This window comes from Lathyrus oleraceus, chromosome 4 (genome assembly GCF_024323335.1).
Source record: "Lathyrus oleraceus cultivar Zhongwan6 chromosome 4, CAAS_Psat_ZW6_1.0, whole genome shotgun sequence".
NCBI lineage: Eukaryota > Viridiplantae > Streptophyta > Magnoliopsida > Fabales > Fabaceae > Lathyrus > Lathyrus oleraceus.
The window spans coordinates 333,474,623-333,492,713 of NC_066582.1; the positions used below are offsets into that span (position 1 = coordinate 333,474,623).

The window sequence follows — 18,091 nt, forward strand, 5'->3', positions numbered from 1 at the left end:
AAAGTTCTTCTTACTTCTACAAACTCTTGTATCGCACATAACGTTTCCTATTCACCTCACTGGCGTTGTTGACACTCTTCAACAGAACGTTTCTTATTCACCACATTGGCGCCGTTGACTTTCGATACAAGTAAGTTGGTACATTTCTCGAACCAAAGGCTCATGATACCATTTATGTTTATCAAACTTCGGACCATGTTCATAATAGTGTGACTTTTCCGCTCATAAACACCATTCTACTGAGGTGAATATGATGTTGTAAGTTGCCTCTGAATTCCATGATTTTCGCAAAACTTTGCAAATTCATGCGAGGTGTACTCTCCACCACGATTTGTACGTAAAACTGTAATCATGCATCCACTTTCCTTTTTAGCACACTTTAAATGTCTTGAAAACATCAAATGCTTCAGATTTTTCTTTCAAAAAATACACTCATGTCTTCCTACTGTAATCGTCAATGAAAGTAATGAAGTACTGTTTACCTCCATTCGAGATTGGATTTAGAGGGCCTTAAATGTTCGAATGAACAACCTCTAGCACTTTCTTGGCTCTGATGAATTTTCCATATGGGAAAGGGTCTCTGTGTTGCTTGTTGACAGCACAATCTTCACAAATCTGAGTTGGAGGTGCGATTTCTGGAAGACCTGTCACCATATTTTTCTGCTGTAGCGCTTTTAAGCCTTCAAAATTTAGATGACCATAGCGAGAATGCCATAACCATGTTGAGTCTTGAATCTTTGCTGAGAAACAAGAATCGGTGGATCCGTGCAGATTCAACGGAAACAATCGATTATCTGTCATTTTAACTTGAGCAATCAACCCTAATTTTTCATCTTGAACCCGACAGACACCATTCTTGATCAGAATCTCATACCCTTTTTCTTGAAGTTGTCCAAGGCTAATCAGGTTGGTCTTCAATTCTGGGACAAAGAAAACATCAGAGATCTTGTGACTTTTATTTCCCTTGGCCTTGAAAATAATATTGCCCCTTCCAGCAACATTAATTTTGGAGTTGTCGCTGAATTTGACGGTACTAAAAAAAGACTTATCCAAATCTAAAAATATGTTTGTATCACCGCACATGTGATTGTTGCAGCTCGTATCCAAATACCACAGATTATCTGGAATTTCCTCGGTCACATTGTACACCATCAAGAGAGAATCCTCTTCTTCTCTTTTTGTAAAGTTGGTCCTAAATTCTGGTGGTTGGCAGGATTGTTGATATGGTTGTTGCGACGACCATTATCGCCTCTACCGTAACCACCTCGACCTCTTCCTTTTCCCCTGCCTCGGCCTCCTCTAAAATTAAAGGTATTTGAATAAGTCGAGGCTTTAATTGCTTGCTCTTTTTTGTTTTAATTGTTGATTTTATTCTCATGAACCAGCAAGGAACTTTGCAATTCGTCAATCGTGAGAGAATCAATATCTTTGGATTCTTCAATGGAACAAACGACAAAATTGTACTTTGCTGTCATTGATCGAAGAATCTTCTCAACAATGGTCACATCCTCCATCTTGTCTCCATGAATTCTCATTTTGTTGGCAATGATCATCGTTCTTCCAAAGAAATATGTGACAGATTCATCTGACTTCATGTGTAAAGTCTCAAATTCACTCCGCGGGGCTTGAAGTTGCACTGTCTTGCCCTAGCATTCCCTTGAAATTTCTTCTTCATTGAGTCCCAAATTTGTTTGGAGGTTTCTTTGCTGAGAATCGTCTCCAAAGTTGCTCGATCTATGGCCTGAAACAAGTAGTTCTTGACTTTAAGATCTTTGAGTTTCAGTGCCTCCAGTTTTGCCTTCAGCGCATCTGTTTGAACTGCTCCCTTCGTAGGCTCCGTAAATCCGGAGTCAACAACTTGCCAATACTCTTTGGACCTCAAAATTCTCCATTAACATGCTCCAATGGTCATAATGACCATCAAAATGAGGAATTGCAGCCTTGTTGTTTTCTCTCAAATCTCACTGCGTTTCACTCAAAGATCTTAAAGCCTTTAATCTAAAATAATATGGTTAAAGTTTAGTTTTCATCGTTTGTCCTTGATTTTGTCTTATACCGAGTAGTGGGATGGATTTTGTATGGGTGATTGTAGCAACTCTATCAAACATCTAACTAAAAAACCTGTACATGTTTATGGAAGAAGAATCTTAAATCACTTAAGAATGTTGTTTAAGATTACAAGAACCATCTTAAATTACTTTTATAGATCCTATTCAAAAAGCTGGCAATGTATGAATGTTGACGGACAAACTTTTTGTGTGCATACATACAACATATAATTTGGCATTTTAGACAACTCATCAGGCATTGTATAAAATGTTGGTTTAACCAATAGTTGATACAAATAAGTGATACAAATAAGTGCAAGTAGTGATCAGCATAATATAGGACTGGAACATAACATTCAGTTACAAACTTGCATTGATTCATTCCAGTGCAATGCTTCTCTCTCTTTAGCACAGAAGCATGGAAACCCAGCTCATATACTATAACGGATACAACGAGGAGACATCAGACAACACCCTTTTGGTGTGTGCAACTAATTCATAATTTATGTAAGAAAACAAAAGTGAAAGGAAAGAGAAGAGAAGCTCCGATTTAACCGGTGTTTTGCAAGCCAGCAGCAATACCCTTCATGGTGAGAATGAGGGTGTCTTCCAAACCAGGTGCATATTCACTGGTTGGATTCAGTGTTACAAGTTCATCAGCAGCTTTACTTATCTCTATAAACTCTTTGGAGATATGGGGGCGTAGCTTTACATTGTAGTTGGGATCACGGATGCGTTTCAATGTGTAAGCCTGACAAACATTCAAGGTAGTAATGTACGAATCACGCAGGCGGAGTCTTTGCTTCAAGTAAGGATCTCCCTCAAGAAGATCCTTGTGCGCAGCCACCTATACAGCAGAAAAATGAAAATAAGCTTGTGTAATTACTGATCAGTATCTCATTCTTAAGAAATAGTTCAATATTTAACAGAATAAAAAACTCCTTATAGTTCAGATCATCTATATATACATCACCAAGAATATATGGCTAGAGAAAGTGTATTACTGTTTTTTGTTATAAGGTTACAAAACTTAATCCTTATGAAAAAACTTATATTTCTATTGTTTCTATTGTTTTAATCCGAAGGGGGTTGGGCAAAAATATATTATGACAAAACGGGGTTTTTAGAACCTTTATGCCTCACTTTTTAGAAATGATTACATTATATTTCTATAACAACCTTTATGCCTCACTTTTTAGAAATGGTTACTTGGAATTTTATAAATGATGGCAAACCAGTTCTTTTGAAAAAAACAGATACTCAAATATAAGATTCTCATCACTATAATCCTAAGTAGTGTTGTCCATGGCGGATGGCAGTCCATGGCGGAGAGCCAAAATCCCGCTATACTGGACGCTTTGCAACGCCGTTATAGTGGATTATAGCAGAAAAACCCACAACATCCGCCGATATTTATCATTGCGGCAAGCCCAAAAACGGCCATTCATATCCGCCATAGCGGCCAATGCCATGGCGCCGCAATTTGAAAACAATAATCCTAAAAACCTATTCCCAATAACAAAATTTAAATAACCGGAAACAAACACCTTGTTAGGAATGAACTGAATTAATATAGCTTTACCTGAAGAAGAAGTTTCTTAGTTTCTTCAAATTTGGTTCTCAACAACTCCCCAAATGACCATAGATCGTTTGAAACAAGGAGCCTGTCATATAGAGCAGCAATACCAGGGTCTCCCTTGGCAAACACCATTTCCACTAAATCAATAGTGACCCTAAAGAAAGGCCATTGATTGTACATCTCTTGAAGCATTTGAAGATTTCTAATATCCTTGTCAATAACATGCTTGAATGCTGCCCCAAAGCCTAGCCACACTGGAAGATGAAACCTTGTTTGTGTCCAGGCAAAGATCCAAGGTATTGCACGGAGTGTTTCAATACCTCCACTTGGCTTTCGCTTTGCCGGTCGACTTCCGATATTCATACGGCCATACTCCAACTCTGGAGTGGCCTGCAATTTAGAAAGTTTTTAGTGATGGTTAATATAACTGTCAGTTTATTCAATAGAAAGATAGAAAAAAGATTTGATCTTTATTTAAGGAATCTTACCAGCCTGAAATACTCAACAAAACGTGGTTCTTGGAATACCATACAACGGTATTCTTCTGTGGCAATGACAGCCATCTGATCCATCAAAGCACGCCATTCTGGTTTGGGAGATATTGGAGGATGCATTCCATGCTCTAGAGTAGCTGCAGTGAAACGTTGTAGTGTTCTGAAACACAAGTGCTGCTCACCAAACGATTGCTCAATAACTTCGCCTTGGACAGTTACACGAAGTGATCCATGGATAGTATCTGGAGGCTGAGACAGGATAGCAAGATGAGTAGGACCGCCACCTCTCCCAACAGTCCCTCCGCGACCATGAAACATGGTTAGTTTAACACCAAATTCCTTAGCTACCTTTATAAGCTCTTCTTGGGCCTTGTATAGCTGCCATGCCGCAGAAAACCTTCCAGCATCTTTACCTGAATCAGAATACCCAATCATGACTTCTTGTTTCCCATTGATCCGATTTCTGTACCAATCTATTGAAAACAACCTAGCCAAAGCGGCAGGAGCTGCCTCCAGATCTGCAAGCTTCTCAAACAACGGTACAACTCTCAACGGTTGCTTGACATGGCATTCGCGTTGCAGAAGTTCAACTGCAAGCACATCAGATGGTGCAGTAGCCATTGATATGATGTACGCTCCAAAGTTGTCTGATGGTAATTCAGCTATGACATGAAACGTGTCCAAAACATCCCTAATTTCTTCGGTTTGAGGAAGATCAGTCCCAAACAAGGGGCGTTTGCCACTCAGTTCAGACAAAAGCCATTGCTGCCGCTTTTCTTCAGACCATTCTTGGTAGGAGCCAATTTCCAGGTGTTTTGTAATGGCATCCAACACATCGGTATGACGGTCTGACTCTTGCCTGATATCAAGCCTCACTAGTGAAAGACCAAAAGTAGAGACTTGCCTCAAGAAATCTAGAAGACTTCCATCAGCAATTGCGCGATCACCACAAGCACAAAGTGATCTATAACAGAGTTCAAGAGGTTCCAAGAACTACACAATATTTAAAAAGTTTAGTTAACATCTGTAAGCCAACAAATAACATGCAATCGAACTAAATGTTTAATATATAACATATCCTTGTTCTATCTATTTTATCCTTTTTCACTACAAACAAAAGTGAAGAACAAATTAACTAGTAGAAATGTAAACATTGATGATAATCCATAAAAATAAAAAACAAAAATGTCAGAAAACAAAATTATATTAAAATCTAAATAGGTTTTGATAGAGTTTATCAAACAATATAAACAAAGTGGATTAAATAACTGCATAAAAAATAGCGGTGATTTTGAAATTGCAAAAATCAGAAACTGGAATAGATAGTATTATTTGAAAAGAAAATTAAGCAAATACGTTACCTCGTCAACATTGGTGAAGGTATGTTCCTCTGGAATGTCAGAGTACCCATTAGCTAACAAAATTATATTAAAATCTAAATAGGTTTTGATAGAGTTTATCAAACAATATAAACAAAGTGGACTAAATAACTGCATAAAAAATAGCGGTGATTTTGAAATTGCTAAAATGAGAAACTGGAATAGATAGTATTATTTGAAAAGAAAATTAAGCAAATATGTTACCTCGTCAACATTGGTGAAGGTATGTTCCTCTGGAATGTCAGAGTACCCATTAGCTAACAAATGGCGAGAACGCTCACGAGTTTGGTAGAGCCTATCCCTTACTTCACCAAGTAGCACTCGATATGGTTCATTTGGAGGAATGTTTTTCCAAAACTCTGTATCATGAATCGAGTAAAGGGTATCATCAACTAAACTAACAAACCTACTATGATGCAAGTATTTATCATAATTTGGAAGCTTTTACAATGGTATAAGAATTATACTAAATCAAACATAAAAGAAAGACTTAAGTAAACACCTATGTAGTGTTTTGCAACTGCATCTTTCTTAGAAGACCTGTTAAGTTCTTCTGCACGAACACGTAGCTCATCATTGCAGCGCCACATTGACAGCTACAGAAACAAAAGGAAATTAGCATTAAGGTGCCATAATCCACAATGATATTGTTTAAAAAGTTTTGGATGGGTCTAAATTACTTCAAACATAAGATCCTCTATCTGGGAGTAATACAAATTAGCAGCCATCATTCTAGCCAATAAGCAAACATCTCTTGTCACTTCAGGAGTTACTCTTGGATTTCCTGCATCATTTTGTACATAGTTAGACACATGAGATTTGACCTTTGGAGAAGCTTAATAGTATCATGACATACACTACAAACAAACTAATATGACCCGTCTAAAGGTTGACATTTGAGATGGCAACATTTATAACATTAGGATTCACAATCTCTACACATGTTTGTTTCCTTATACTGCGAAATATAATTGGAGAAAGGTAAAAAATAATCATACCATCTCGATCACCACCCATCCAAGAAGAAAACTGAATAAGTGGTGCATTATATGGGACACGTTCACTAATCCCTATGTTCTTCAAAGCTGTGTCAACACGACGGAGAAATTTAGGTACACCCATCCAAATTGTTTCATGGAAGTAGCTCATCCCAGCTCTCATCTCATCTTGTGGGGTGGGAGGGGTCCTCCTGATTTCATCAGTACGGAAGGCAGCTTGGATCTACACGAACAGAAGTCATAGAAGAAGCTTTAGAAAATCATCATGTCTTCAAATATAAAGCATTTTTTTGCAAATTGAATATACTTTTTAGTAACATGGAGTCAATGATGATTTCATGTCTAGAAAAGACAGCTATGCACGCACGGATATAAACCATTGCATCACGGCCACAGAAACTCACTGTACCATGTTATATAAGAAATAATTTTCCCAATTACTTTTGTGTTTAACATCTGTTTAATAGATCAAATTGCATATAAGTTTTCAGTGGTATGAAATTTGATTTTCTATATCAATATGTGTAGATGACAAAAAGCACTTGCAACAAGTATAAAAAAATGGTATAATCATGACAGTTTGAAAGAACAATAAAAGAAATCCCAAGAGTTTTGATATTCACCTCCCTCTGTAGAGCCTCATCAAGCTCCTGCTTATCATCAGGAGTGATGTCTTTGGCATACAACTGTGTCAAACAATTTCGTATCCTGTAAAGAAAATGAACAGATAAAAGCTTAACTATCTTCAAAATAAGTAAAACTAAAACAAAAACAACAAAAGTAAAAGGTAGAACTTAGAAGCTGAAAATCACTAGGTTTTTGAATCAAACCTTCCATGCTTTTGAAGCAAAGATCTCCGAATCGACTGCGTAGGATGAGCAGTAAGAACCAAATCAACAGTCTGGTTTTTAAGTGCATCAAAAACCTCCTGAGGAGTCTTGTTCAAATCCCCTACAAGTCTCTTAAGAGTTTCTTCAATATCAGATTCAGTCGTTGCATTATTCTCATCAGCAAAATCACCCTTCTTCAACTTAATCCTTCGCCGGTGAGCAATCTGAACCTCTTCCGCTAAATTCGCCAAATTAAGCATATGCGAAAAAGACTTCGCCACAACAATAGAATCTCCAGCATCCAAACTAGTCATCAAATTTCCAAGTTCTTCCAGTTTCTGCGGATCATGCTTTCCTTCATACTCAGCAGAAAGTTCATATACTTCTTGAACCTGCATAAGAGCAAATTAGGTATCCATCATTGAGAAATGCGAGGTTTAAAGTAACAAATTAAGCTCACCGTTTCCTTGAGATCTTCTCCGTGTAAATCCTGAAGAATATCAAGGAACCGATCCAAGAGTAAAGCATCGTACTCAACAAGTTTATCATCTTCGCTGACTTTAGCAGGAACCAATTGGCGAAGCTGAGCATCGATGGATGCCATCTTTTCTAGGTTTCTGGTCGCCATAGGAACTTTTACTCGATTCCTTCCCCTGCAAACTCTACAATGATGATGAATGAGTGAGATCTGAGACTGTACTGTAGTAATAAGATAGGGAGAGAAGTGAAAGACCCAGATCTAAATTGAAAGTGAGGCCACAAGCTGTCTTTATTAGAAGAAAAAGAAGGAAAGATAGGTGAAAATGTTATCTAAAAATAGAAACTATATATTTAGTGCCCGTTATATGGGATAAAAGATAAAGAATATAATTCGATGAAAAATTAAGGTAGGTTTCTTTCGAGGTTTACAATTATATTATTTGGAATAATATTCTCAAGATTATTATTATCAGGAATATTATTCATATTTATAACTTCGGTAAAGATTTAAGTTTTATAGGAATAATTATAAAATTTATTTAATTTAAATTATAAAAAATAAAATTTAAAATAAATGTGAAAGATAGTGGGAAGTTATAATTGATTAAACTTATTTTTATGAGAATGTTGTATTCTCATCCTTTAAACATTGAAATAAAAATAGAAAATTTATATATAAATAAGATTTTTAGAAATAAAAATTATAAAATAAGATTTTGGAATAACTTCGTAAAATTTGAATCAAACATGGGATATATTGTATTTCCATAATTATATTCCTAACAACATTTTTTCAAACCTTGAAACAAACACATCCAAAAAATAATAAATATATTATATTCTATTTCAAATTAGTATTTGATGAAATAATTTTTATATAATTTTTCTTTTAAGTCAATTCACTTATTAGTAGAGTTTGAAATCTATTTTATTATAATTCTCTAGTCAAAAATTATATCCTCAATGTAGATTCTATTGAAAATTAATAGAGTCAAATTAAAAAATATACTATCTAGCAAGGGTTTGATGATATATGCTTAAGTCTTTAGTTTATAGGAGTTTGATTTTTCAACTAATGTATTGTCATTTTGTATCAATGAATAACTACTAAAATCATTTAAATGTCATTCGTTTTTGAGACCATATAAAATAAATATTATTGCTAAAGTAATATGATTGATTCATCTTCCTAATAGAGATTAATAGAGATAAATAGAGATAAATATTATTGCTAAAGTAATATGATTGATTCATATGCCTATTAGAGATTAATAGAGATATATGATGTTAGTCATAATACCATGTTCAACTTCTTCTTTTTTTAAGCAAACATACTTCTCTTTGTGTTTTGCCCTTAGATTTTGCTATCAACTATGTACAAGGCAAAGTTTCCAAAATTGGATATAAACAAATACATGATAATAAAATGGTATTATTATTTGATCTCACCATTAATTGTTATTGAATTGGAAGACATTCATATTTCAAGTTTGGACACTATTTATACAATCGGTTATTGTGTAAATAAATGGTAGTCATCGATTTGGTTATGTTGTGATAAATTTTATGATTGAAAGACAAATTTCTTCAATGTATTCTACATATTTAGAGTCAAATTCTAAATTAAAAGAATATTATTGATTTAAAGTTGCAAATAGAAAGTATTTTTCATACTCTTAAAGTTGCAAATAGAAAGTATTGTTCTTACATTTGAAAAACAAATATTAACTATTCGGCCATCAAAAAGCTATTATTATTGGACTTAATGTTATTATTTGAATAATTTTATTTGCCTAATGATGCCTTCGTTGAAATAATGCAAGGGCCACATATTCTTGAATTGAATTGTATTAGAGGCATAAATCCATAAAACATGGAATTCATAACTAGTTTAATTTTAGTAAATTTTATAAATGTCTATTTTGGTCTAAGTATTTCAACCATCTTGATTATTTTTTTAAATAATGAGCAACACTATGTCACCTTCATTACATTTTATTTTTCATGACATTATACCTTAACTTAATCTCATCTATGCAAATAAATAAAGACAATACAAGAATATAGTATATTAATTATATGACGACATTATAACATTATAAAAAAATAATGATTTTCACATTATGACTTTAATATCACTGCTAACATTATAATACTAGTAAAACGGGTCGCGCAAGTGCAATAATTTATTTTAAAAAAATTAAAATATAATATATTTTTTTGTTTATATATATATATATATATATATAGTTGGATCAACGTACACAAATTTATTGCATAAGAGTTTTTTTAATGTAATGGATGTTAAATGATCAATAAATGGGTTCAAAAAATTTCCACAAATAACTTTTTCCAGTTTGGGACATAATAAAGTAAAACATTATTAATTTATAGTAATATAATTTGCTTAATTTTTTTTATACTATATTAAGGAAATAATCAAAAAATATAATACAAAAATATTTTTACAATTTATTGATATATTGATATATAATAAACATTCCATTGTTAATGTTATGAATAAACATTCCATTTATCATTGAGATTTTGGACATAAGAAATAAAAATATATTTATTTAGTAATAGATGAAATTTTTCAATTTGTTACTAATTTGAGATATAAAAGCGCAAATATTAACCTTCATAATAAATGATTATTTAACCAAAATACATAAACCATGTAAAAGAAATATCATAACCTTAAAATATAGTAATGAATACTACCAAATGTTGAAATTAATTGCAATTGATACAGTAAGGTTTAATGCAACAAAAGATATTGAAACAAAAGGTTCACAATTTTAGTTAAAATTGTGAGAAATAAGTCTAGCAACAAAAATGATTTAAAAGAAATACCATAACCTTAAAATATAGTAATGAATACTACCAAATATTGAAATTAATTGCAATTGATACAGTAAGGTTTAATGCAACAAAAGATATTGAAACAAAAGGTTCACAATTTTAGTTAAAATTGTGAGAAATAAGTCTAGCAACAAAAATGATTTAACTTCGTACAATTCTTTGGTCCTTAAAAAACTGGGTTTATACAAAACCTGCTCACAACCTTTTAGGAAGTGATGATTCAAAACCTGCCCGCAACCTTAAAAAACTACAATAATAACTAATTTGATTTCAGGATATTGATTTCATTTTAGAATGATAAGATTGCAACAACAATAAAATAACGGTAATATTTTTTAGTAGTATAAATAGGTATTTTATTTTATCATATTTTTCACTCACATCTAGTCTAAATTTGACCAATTTATTTTATTTAATTTTAATTTTTTTGTGTACACATTTCATTTGAAAATGAACCTCAATCAACATAACACATGCTCCAATTTTATGCAAAATGATGGAAGTCCTCTTTGTATCCCAAATCAACAAAAACACCCCATATTTTGGAAATCCACCTCTTATTCCAAATCCACATCATAATTCAAGATTTCAAAATTCTCTTTTTATCCCAAATCCATAAAATAATTCACCCATTGGAAATTACTCATATCATACATCACCTTACCCAATGAAAAACTCTCTTTTAATGTATTTTGATATATTTGAATCAATTTTTTAATTATATTTTATATAATATATAGTGGGATTTAGTGGGGCCCATTTTCTTAGCCCACTTTAATTATTTACAATCATTTTCTTGTACAACTAAATGTATAAATAATTGATATTCTTATTGATTTATTACAAATCATGCATAACATTAATTATCTTACGGCTAAATTATTTTAATACTCCACTGACCTAGCCAATAGAAAGGAGACAGTGGACATAATTATTCATTTCAACCCCCAACTATATTTTGGCAAATAAATAATTTAAATACATTGAGTTATAATACTATATATGATGACGGGAGATTGGTAAAAAAGTATAGTTGCATGCTTAACTTAATCATTTCAAACAAACAATGTAGATTTTCCTTTACCAATCAAAAGACAATTCACTGTATATGATAATTATACCTTGTTTTTTTTTTATATATTTAAAATTAATACTATAATTAACCCATTAACTTTCAATATATTAATCCTATTATTCATATAACTTCCTTCCATAACTATAGCACCTATGATTATTCATATAACTGCCTTCATTGTGGTACCACCAAGAAACACAATTTTTTTTGAATGATCACATACCTTCCACTGAAAATCATTGTTATAGACACTGCCATTGTTTATAATGCAGGTCATATTCTCCTTAATGACCTCTTTCCATTTCAGTAAATGGTCATGACGAATAAGGACCTGAATCCGATCACCCTAACAAAATGAAAATAATCTTCTTTTTATATGTTATACAAAAAAGCATTTTGTTGTAATTATTAACTATCATACAAAAATATATACTTAAAAAAAGAAAATCAATTTACCAAGGAATCCATAACAATCATCTCCAAATGTTCAATACCCTTATTATTCACAACACTCCAAACATCCATTATTCGAACAGCAAGACGCCAAGTTTCTTTTGAGTCATTGATGTCTTTCACAGAATCAACCTTTCTACTCATTTTCACTGAAAAAAAATTCAAAAATTAATGTAACTGCAAATTTAGATGACTATAAAATTACAAACCTAATAACCTGGAAAAAAAAAAGTATATAAATTTGATAGAGGTGTGTGGCAAAATGCTGAAAAGGATCCAACCTTTGATGTTACACATATATAACATCGTTTTGATTGTATAATTATATGTTATTAAATTATAACTTTAAATTAAAAATAACTATTTAATATAGTTGATTAATATTAATTGAGTAATTTAATATTATTGTTAACTTACCTACCAATTAATTATTATTATTGTTATTATTATTATTGATATTTACCCGCCATATATGATAAGAATATTTTTAAAATTTAAATAGTATATTTATTATTTGATTTGATTTGATTTAATTGAGATCCAAACTCTATAAATTAAAATCGGTTACTTATTATGAACAATAATATAGGGTCTATTATTAATTGAATTTTACATAGATGTAATTTTGCAATAACACGCTGGCATATTTTGCAATATATTAGGATTAATATATTGAAAGTTAATGGGTTAATAATATATTTAAAATTAATACTATAATTAACCCATTAACTTTCAATATATTAATCCTATTATTCATATAACTTCCTTCCATAACTATAGCACCTATTATTACTATTATTATTATTATTATTATTATTATTATTATTATTATTATAAAAGTCAATCTTCTCTAATATATTATGGTTATAATTAATTGACAGTGTAAAATATCTTTAAATTGTTGATGCATTTTAATTAAATTTTTTATTTATTATTATTATTATTATTATTATTATTATTATTATTATTATTATTATTATTATTATTATTATTTAAACCAATTTAATATATTGTAATTTTTTTATAAAAATTTTTTTTTTAGTGTCGTGCATGTAAAAATTGCACATTAAGCCAAGGTATTCTCTAATTATAGTATTAATTTATTCAATTTATTATATTATTTTAAAAATTATTTTGTATTTGTAAGTCCCAACCTGCCATAAATAAATGAATTACACATGTAATTAAAGTGTTTTCGATTATGTTGTTCAGTTTTTTTTTTCATTTTATCAATTTATTATATCTCTTATTGTTTTTCTAACTATTTGTTTATGTTTTCTCATTTATGTAATATCTGTTTTTTAAGCTATAAATTGAATTAAATAACTATAAATTTTTTGTTGATTCCTCAATTTCTTTATATATATATATATATATATATATATATATATATATATATATATATATATATATATATATATATATATATATATATATATATATATATATATATTACTTTTCATAAAATAACAGTTATTAAATTATTATTTTTATATTAAAAACACAATATTTAAAAGAAATAAATCATGCTAATATATCTATATTATTTTTACACTAATAAACTTATTTTTAATAATAACTTAATAAAATTTATCAATACATTTGGGCGGTAGACCTATAATATAATTATTGTTCTAATATTATAAAGATTAAAAAAAAGTTTAAAGTCTCTCTTTTTCCTTTTATAAAAAAGATCACTTTTCTCTTTTGAACAAAATTTGCATATTTTAAAATCTTTTTCCTCTATTATTATTTATTAAAATCTCACAAATTTGTGATGTTTAAGTTTAATGATTCATTGTAAATGTTATTTTTCAATTTAATTCTAATGATATTCTACTAACTATTAATTTAATAGAATTAAGATATATTTAATAAATACATCCTCCAACTTAGTTACTAAGATGGTATCCGATCTAAACTTCTTCTATTAATACTCTTTTTATTTTTTATAAATAAAAAAATAATTTATAAATAAGTTTAAGAAGTATTCAATCCATATACAAAAGAAAAAACATATTCAAATATTATTTATTATAATCTTTAATTGAAACAAACTCTCTCTCAACCATCAAACAATATTTTTATTACCATCAAACAATATTTTTATTTTGAATACATAATTAATTAATAATTATGAATAAAATATTAATGCCTTTTTGTTGGAAGATAAGGAGTAGATCGTGGTATTTTTTTTAAAAATATCCAGAATTTTTAAAAAAATTTCAAAAATATCCATTTTTTCCAAAAAATTACCAAAATGGACAATTTTTGCCCTAGTTTCCTACATGGGCGCCACCCTAGTTGGCGCCTACCCTTAAAGGGTAGGGCAAGTCGCCACTAGGAGTGGCGCCTACCCTTAAATTTTATTTTATTTTATTTTTTTTTTAAATATGTTTTTTTTTTTTAAAATTTTTTTTAATTTATGAATTTATATTTTTTCTAAATTATATTAATTTATATTAACACATATATATAAATAAAATTATTTACAAGATATATATATATATATATATATATATATATATATATATATATATATATATATTAATTTATATATATACTAATTTAATTTATAAGTAATTATTATTTTTTAAAATTTTTTGGAAGAATTAGGGTTAATCATGTTAAGGTTAATTTATCAATTATAATTAGGGTTTATTGATCGGTTATAATTAGAGTTTGGTAGTTATGACCTAATTGAAACCCTAATTCCCTATAAGATTAAGTAATCAAGTGCGACACTAATTAGGGTTAGGTAGACTGGTGTACAACCCAGATCTTTTCCTATAAATAAAGTGTTATTTCCTTGCATTTTCTTCACCACTGTTTCCTATCACTTTCTGTATCAAGTTGAGTTCATGGCATCCCCAAGACCGTCGTCATGGCAGCGAACATCATCAAGGCGCCCGGATCCTGAACCAGTAATCTTAAAAAGGGATGGGCATGTTATTTTCTCGCCTTTGAAACCTCCAATGGAGATGAAATTTTGGAACATCCGTTGGTTGGACCAACTAAAAAGGTCCTTGATGTCTTGGTTAGAGGGAGATTACCAACCTGGTGAAGTCATCAGAAGGATTCAGAGGCTTAGAACAAGGTTCTCATTTGAAACTGGAGAAACGATACGTTGGTGGGTTGAAGTTGAAAGCGACATTGATTGCATCCAAATGATGCATGGATCAGACGACATAGTGTTAACTGTTGTAATTTCTTAGATTTTAATGGTTGTTTGTCATGTTGTTGTTGTATTTGTTATTGTTCTAGTACTTGTTCTTGTTTTAGTACTTGTTTTTGTTCCAGTATTTGTTTTTGTTTTAGTAATTGGTGTTGTAATGTTAGATGTTTGTGTTTGTTGTTCAAGTGTCATCTTCTATTTGGAATAAAAAGTAAACTTTAATTTAAAATGATTTTGGTACACAGATTTATGAAAGTGAAAACTAAGTTGTGGAACTAGATCCACGATATGGAAATTTGTTCTTATTATGCCCTAGTTGTCTACATATGCTACACTTCCTCTGCATTTTCTCTGCGACGTCCATTTCAGTTCTAATGCGCCTGCTATTTGGGCGACCACTTTTATTCCGCCGCATCGATTCGTTGTGCCAAACAATTTCCCCGTCATACTCTGGCCAATACGCCTCCAATGCTACCACCGGAAAGGGATTGTCGTATACATTGAGCAATGTTGCAACTTTGTAGATTGGAGACACTAGCGATAATGCATCGAAGTGGCTGTGTGAACACGCTGCAATGACATGGGAACAAGGCATACGATAGGCCTGAAATTGACCACAGTCGCACCAACGGTCTGGTATTAGGACCCTATACTCTTGTCTGGGCAGCCCTTGGTTGTGGTCAATTGTTTCCTTGACACTAAAAGTGTGGCCATGGCGGTCGAATTCCGTAACCCGATGGCTGCTGGCTTTGGCAGATTCCTGCCTCATAAACTTCATGCAGGCATCACTATATACCTGACTCGTCTGCAACACTTCATTCTAGCGCCTGCCTCTTGTTACGAACAACGTTGCCATCCGAAAATAGGTCGCACTCACCAATGCGGTTACCGGGAGGTTACGTATGCCCTTAAATACGCCGTTCATTGATTCCACAAGATTTGTTGTCATGTGGCCCCACCTCACCCCATCGTCGTATGATCTTGTCCACTTCGCTCTGTCGATATTATCGATCCACCTCCCTGCATCAGAATTTGCCAACACTATTTCCCGGCGATAGTATTGGAATCCAGGTTGGTTTAATGCATACCCCGCGTTTATCAAATGTTGCTTCAAGAAGTTATCCTTGAACTCCCGCATAAAATTTTGAGCAATATGCCTGATGCAGTAGACATGGGTAGACGGGGGGTCATGCCAACCATTTGCTGGATTATTGTATGCACTGTCTATTGAAGCGTGCCTGTCAGAAATCACGCAGATGCCAGCTTGTGGAGTCACGTGCGTTCGAAGATTCTTAAGGAAGAAACTTCAAGCAGCAGCCGTTTCTCCTTCCACCAATGCAAAGGCTATTGGGAAAATATTTGAATTGCCATCTTGTGCGACCGCCATCAGTAACGATCCTTTGTATTTCCCATACAGCCAAGTTCCATCGACTTGAACAAGTGGTTTGCAGAATGTGAACCCGATGATGCAGGGACGGAATGCCCAGAAAAGTCTATGGAAAATTCCATTACCTTCTAGACGAGTTCCGTCAGGGGATTGTGCAGGCAAGGTCTCCATTATAGTAACCGTCCCAGGTGAATACAATCGTAGTGCAGCCAGGTAGCGTGGTAGTTGTTTGTATGATTCCTCCCAGTTACCGTACACCAGTTCAATTGCCTTGGTTTTCGCTAACCAAGCCTTTCTGTATGACGGTGTATATTTGAAAACAGCCACACAATGGGAGATAATTGTTTTGACCTTCAGTGACGGGTCAGCCTCAACTAGAGGTAATGTGGAATGGCAGATCATGTCATGGCTAAGTTTGCGATGATCCTGTGCCATGTTGGTGTTGACGCAAATGTGAGCTTGAGATATGGACCCTATCACCCACGCATTATGCTTCTTCTTGTACGATGCCATCAACCTATATCCACACTCTGGATTTTTGCATACAATAACGTATCTTTTCGGATTTGATTTGATAACATCGTAGTCAACACAATTTTTCAAGTGCCAGTTCTTTATTGCTAACAGACACTCTTCCTTGGTCCGAAATTGGTCACCCTTCTTTAAGTCCTCATCAGACCTCATATATGGGTTGTAGAACATATCTGATGAGGGCTCATCCTCGCCCAAGTTAAGTGTTGTGAAGTGCGCAGGAGGTGAGTAGCGTTGCGCTATAGGTATTTGAGCTTGGTCTTCGTCTTCAGAATGACGGTTCACCAAGTCATCAACCACGTCTTCAGCATCATCAACCACATCGTCTTCAACGTGGTGTTCAGCATCTTGTTCGTCATCAATCACAGGATCAATAACCTGTGATTGAATATTCTGAGTTGGTTGAGGTTGTTCCAACACAATGTACAACACTATGTATTCGTAACCAGAGTACTCATGGTTACGAAGCATGTATTGTGTCTCCATGTCATTTTGAATCAATGACTTATAAAACTTGACAGAGTTGTTTTCTGAAAAAAAAGGTTGTTGATAAAAAATTTGGGACACGGGTTGTCTTAGTTTGGACTCAATCTTCCTCTTCAGGTAAGAGAAGTCAGCTCCTCTATTTAGACAAAAACGAGTGCATTCGGTGTTTCTAAATAGGAAGCCAGACATATCACATTCATAAGTCTCACCATTGACGTGAGCTTTAATTTTGTATTGTGATGAAGATGCCATGTTTTGTGAAGATATTGTGAAGATATTGTGAAGGTTTTGTGAAGGTTTTGTGAAGGTTT

At 32.4% G+C, this 18,091-nt stretch overlaps 1 protein-coding gene across 1 annotated transcript; it reads right to left on the reverse strand.

The window, feature by feature from the left end:
- Positions 1 to 2,238: 2,238 nt before the first annotated feature.
- LOC127075353 (phosphoenolpyruvate carboxylase, housekeeping isozyme) lies at positions 2,239 to 8,139 on the reverse strand. The gene is made up of 10 exons (XM_051016835.1): positions 7,789 to 8,139; positions 7,329 to 7,720; positions 7,122 to 7,206; positions 6,499 to 6,721; positions 6,181 to 6,284; positions 6,003 to 6,096; positions 5,705 to 5,859; positions 4,116 to 5,114; positions 3,631 to 4,017; positions 2,239 to 2,895 (listed from the first exon to the last, which is right to left on the reverse strand). The coding sequence occupies exons 1-10, from the start codon at positions 7,954 to 7,956 to the stop codon at positions 2,599 to 2,601; spliced, it is 2,904 nt and encodes a 967-aa protein (XP_050872792.1). The 5' UTR covers positions 7,957 to 8,139; the 3' UTR covers positions 2,239 to 2,598.
- Positions 8,140 to 18,091: the final 9,952 nt, after the last annotated feature.